Genomic DNA, 4922 nt, shown 5'->3' on the forward strand with positions numbered 1-4922 from the left:
AAAATTCAGAAAATGTGAGGAGCGATATAATGTTTAGCGAAATTATATATTCACCATAACATACAGATAATAATTCTTCTACGTTACAAATCCCTTTCGGCTATAACTAAAAATTAAAACTTAATAAGTAATAATACAATTAGTTTCGTGCTAACTGTCATTGGCACCTCTATTTAATATATTTTTTAACAAAATACGTATTATGCCAAAAAAAGTATTAATATATTTAGCACTCCTCAAATGTGTGGCACCAAGGACACTTGTCTCTGTTGTCCCCATTAGCACGATCCTGAATACAATAGTGGTTTAAATTTTATTTAAACCATTTCTAAATAATAGTAAATAAATAATAATAGTTATCCATATATCATAAAATTTAACATGAGCTTATGAATTAAAATTAGTGATGTTAACAATGATATAAGTTAAGTTAATTAGAAAAATATAAAAAAAGCTATAAGGTTGTAATACATTATTTCTTAAATATTTAGGTGTACATATTGTATTTGAGATATTATAAGTTAAATATTAATGTTTAAAAGTAGTTTGAAGCGTTGTTAATTATTCACTAAATAGATTTTTAGTAAGACCGGTATGACAACTTTTAATTGGTACTAGATTTTGACATAACTAGAGTATACCATACTTGCATATTAGGTATGTAAATGCTGTATGGTATATAATGTATTAAGACACAAAAAGTAATAATTATTATATTTTAAGTAATCTACATTTACATATTTTTAAATTATATTTACTTCGATATTGAACTGTCTATTATACACAATAATATGGCAATTTACATCTTTTGGGATTTGAAACTATTTCATTTGGCTATGCTAACACATAAATATTGGCTGTATACATAGGAGAGTAAAGAGTATATGATTAGTGTATTAAAACTACTTTTACTTTATATTCCTTGACAGCAGAGCACGGTCCACAGTGTACAGAGGAGAGATGATTAGTGCAGGTTTTTTATATATTAAATAAAAATAGTTTATTAATGAATCGTTGTAATAAAATTTCATGTGACAATAAAAATTATTTAGTTAAAAGAAAGGCGTCCTTTACAATGTGGTGCAAGATGTGATTAATGTATTAATAATGCCACTCGTACCAATAGTTATCTAAGCTTGTACTGACTATGAGTCGTGTCAATTAATACCTTGAGTAGTATACGAACCACAAGTAGATTCTCTACCTTCAAAGAGAGTTTTGTATTGTATTGACCACACAGGTAACCACTCAAAAATTAGACTAGGCGAGTTAACTTCGTACAAACGATATCAATTTTATTTATTTAAACAATATTGTATTTTAGTGATCACTTATTTTTCTAGTTCTTTGCTTAATATATGTACACATTATACTTAACTTTAAACCTTATAAATTTTATCGGAAATATAATTTTACCTAACTGATGTTAGAAGTAAGGTTGAAAATAAATATATTTCAATTTTTTGTGAAATTATAATGTTTGCCAAGCCACTTATTACGCTTGTCGAAAGATCATAAAGTCAAGGAGTAGTGAATCGAATCGACAATTTTCGTGCCCTTTTGTATTAAATTAAATTTAATGTGCAAGAAGTGTTACGAAGTTTAGTTTATTACTCAATTGTGTTAGTTATTACATACAATTTTACTTAAAATAGATGATAACTAAATAATTCCTTATAGTTATTACATTAGATTTGTATCAATGAATTTTTATACATATTTCTCGGAATACTTTAAAAGTTTGACATGAATAATTACATTTAATTTTATGAATAATAGACAATGATTTATAGACTACTTAATAATGAGTGGTGTATTTATTATAAAACAACAAAATATAAATATTATCATTATAAACTAATGAGGTGCAATTTTGTACAGAATATTATAAATATAATATATTTTATTTTTAAAATAGGAAAATTCATTGAATATATATTTTGAATAAGCTTAAAATAAACTTAATAGTGTAAAATTACATCGGCGTTCAAAAAATTAATTAAAACACCATCATTGTCATGATTGTTCACGAGAATCCTTGTTTGCGTCGTTTTTCTTAAATGATGATGATGACGCGCCTAGAGTAATAAATAAAAATTGTAATAAACTTAAAAATTACTAGTATTTTATATTCATTATTTTTATAGCTCCTTATAACATATATTGTTATGATGGTATTCTCAGTATTAAGTATGTAATAGTTAAAAAATACTTAGTTAAATAAGAAAACTATGAAGTATATGATCATTCCTCGAGAAATGAAAAAAATATAAATATATACAAATAAAAATCTTTATTTTTAATTGTTATAAAAAATAGAGCTGGTTAAGGATATGGAAGAAGAGTTATTTTGTCATAATAAAAAAAAAAGGGTAGGATGAGCGTTAAAAGGGGGGGATAAGTAATTTATTTAGGTCATTAGAAATAAATTAAAGGGCAAATAGGTATAGTTTTGACATAGAATCTAAATGAATGTGAAAAATGTTAAATTTATAATTTGTCAATGGTTTATCATGCATAAAAGGGATGGAGTATAGGAATAGGATAGGTTCAATGCATTATTTAAATTTGTTTACCTATAAGATGATAATAAAATTATACGGTTAATGATAATGGATCTTTTTGTTAAAATAAAATGACTACACATGGTTTGTCGAAAATGTAAAGTGAAGGGAAATTATACGCGGATGACATTAACTTGAATAATATTAATTCTACTATGAAATGTGCAATGGTTTTTGGGGGAGGATTTTATGACTCTGTATCGGTGTTTTTTATCGATTGTTGTATACAGAGTGTTCAGTAAGTCAGGAAACGGGTTTCTATTGTTCTCATTGTTACAAACAACGAGAACAATAGAAACCCGTTTCCTGACTTACTGAACACCCTGTATACAGGAAACAATGCGTATTTACGTAAAATGCAACTGTTCGATTGTTGGACGCCAAGCTTTAATAGCAGAATTATTTTTTATATGAATAATAAATACAAGTAAAACATTTACGTTACGAACATACAATTGCCATTAGAATGATGATAAAATAGTTAAAATTATTGACGTTTAGAAGCAGTTATATTATTCCCATTATAAAAATTATTCATGACTTATTTCAAATCAATGTTTAATTTTTTTTTTATGACATGCTTAGAAATATAATTTCTTACCTGTTTTCCATTTAACTTGATCGTTTGTTATACAAAAAAAAAAAAATAATAATAAATATATATAATAAAAGCACGGACTTTAATCTATTTATTTATTTTATAATCTTATAAAAATTGTTAAACTTGAAATATTACTTCACATAAATCCCTTTCTACACTTGGTATTTAAATATATATATATTTTTATAGTTCAAAATAAAAATTTTGTAGAACCAGATAGATTATGAGAACCAAACCCTTGTGACATGTCACAAATTATTGTTTTACTAACAATTTCAACCACTTGATGTGCTAGGGTAATGACTTTAATAATTTATCAATATTTTATAAAATAGTGTATTTTATGTGAAAGTCGACAGAGTTAGAGACAGGGTGGCTACACCATCGGAGATAATACTCGTCGATCCATGGCTCTTACGGAGTCTAGAACTGCTTGCCGAAAAGAATGTGACAGAATATGAGAATCAATCCCTAGTGACACGTCATAAACTATTGTTTTACGAATAGTTTTAACCACTTGATGTTCTAGGGTAATGATTTCAACAAACAATCAGTATCTTGTGCAATTAATCAAACACTTATCTACCTAAATTTAAGATACACTCTACGTGAGTACGTACGATTTCCTTAGTGACAAGTCATAAACTATCGTTTTACCAACAGTTTTAACCACTAAATGTGCTAAGGTAGATTTTCGAAATGCACTTATTCAATAGACAACCCAATTGAAGAATTAAAAAAAATTTCTTAATCGGAACAACTCACAAAATACAAAATTAAGAAAATTAATTGTCTTATTAATTCTTAAACATTTAAAACTAAAAATAAAAAGGTTAACTTTTTTTTTTTATTACATTACTTATGAGAGAGTTAAATAAAAAACACCAAGTATGAAAAAGTTTCTAAGTTCGAGAGAGTACAATCGTTAAACAGTCTGGTGAGGAGGCGCTTCATAGCCAGATTTAAAAAAAAAATAAGGTAACGAATGAGCCAGAAGTCGCACTTTTATAGGCCTGTTTATGAAGGGAAAATTGATATTTTAGATTTTATTGAAAAATGCTTTTTATTGGTTAGTTTATTAAATTTATATGGACACGTGCGCAACCTATTATTCTACTATTTTGAGTCAATGTTACATACGAGTATTGGTGTTTTATATCTATCATCTCCCATGATAAGTTAAAAGTTACTTCAAAAATGCCCAAATTTAGAAAAAAAAAAATTTTATTTGTTTCTTACTATGCTTGACATACGCTATTGGCATATCTGTATCAAAAATAATAATTTATGTTTAAGATTTTAATAATATCATTTAAAAACATGTTTATAGAAAAAAACATTTCCAAATCTTCATAATAATGTATATTGTTTTTAATAATGAATAATAATAATTTTTAACAAAAATAATATACAAGGTGATTTTTTTATCATAACCCACTCAATTACATACAGAATAATAATAATTTAAAAATTTTTTTAGCTTCGATGCGAAGCTGAGAAGGTATTAATTTTACTATGATGTGTTTTTTTATTTTTTTTTTTGTGTGTCTGTGAACGCTCAATCTCAGCTCTCGCTGGACCGATTTTGATGAACAATATGTCAAAAGATCACAAATCGTATCTAGTCGAAGACATTACCCTCAAAAATTGAAAAAAATTCCCTCGTTCCCCGTAAACGGGGGAAATCCCCCAAAAAATTACAAATTTAAAAATCGCTAATTTTCGATATTTTTTCAATTTTTTTTACTTAAAATTGC

At 26.3% G+C, this 4922-nt stretch overlaps 1 protein-coding gene across 3 annotated transcripts in view; it reads right to left on the bottom strand.

Annotated features, from left to right (window-relative positions):
- Window positions 1–1695: 1695 nt before the first annotated feature.
- The window catches only part of LOC126900385 (uncharacterized), a 55853-nt gene continuing 52626 nt past the window's right edge, over window positions 1696–4922 (bottom strand). Inside the window, exons 7-9 of one of the 3 annotated variants that reach the window (XM_050676062.1) lie at window positions 4405–4431; window positions 3166–3180; window positions 1696–2078 (exon numbers count right to left, since the gene is read on the bottom strand). In XM_050676062.1, the coding sequence (XP_050532019.1) occupies window positions 2017–2078; window positions 3166–3180; window positions 4405–4431 (104 nt within the window). In that variant the 3' untranslated portion in view covers window positions 1696–2016. The remainder of the gene's footprint in view (window positions 2079–3165; window positions 3181–4404; window positions 4432–4922) is intronic. The other 2 variants (XM_050676060.1, XM_050676058.1) reach the window with 2 other exon arrangements.

The sequence above is a fragment of the Daktulosphaira vitifoliae genome, unplaced genomic scaffold, assembly GCF_025091365.1.
Source record: "Daktulosphaira vitifoliae isolate Bord-2020 unplaced genomic scaffold, ASM2509136v1 Scaffold_3, whole genome shotgun sequence".
NCBI lineage: Eukaryota > Metazoa > Arthropoda > Insecta > Hemiptera > Phylloxeridae > Daktulosphaira > Daktulosphaira vitifoliae.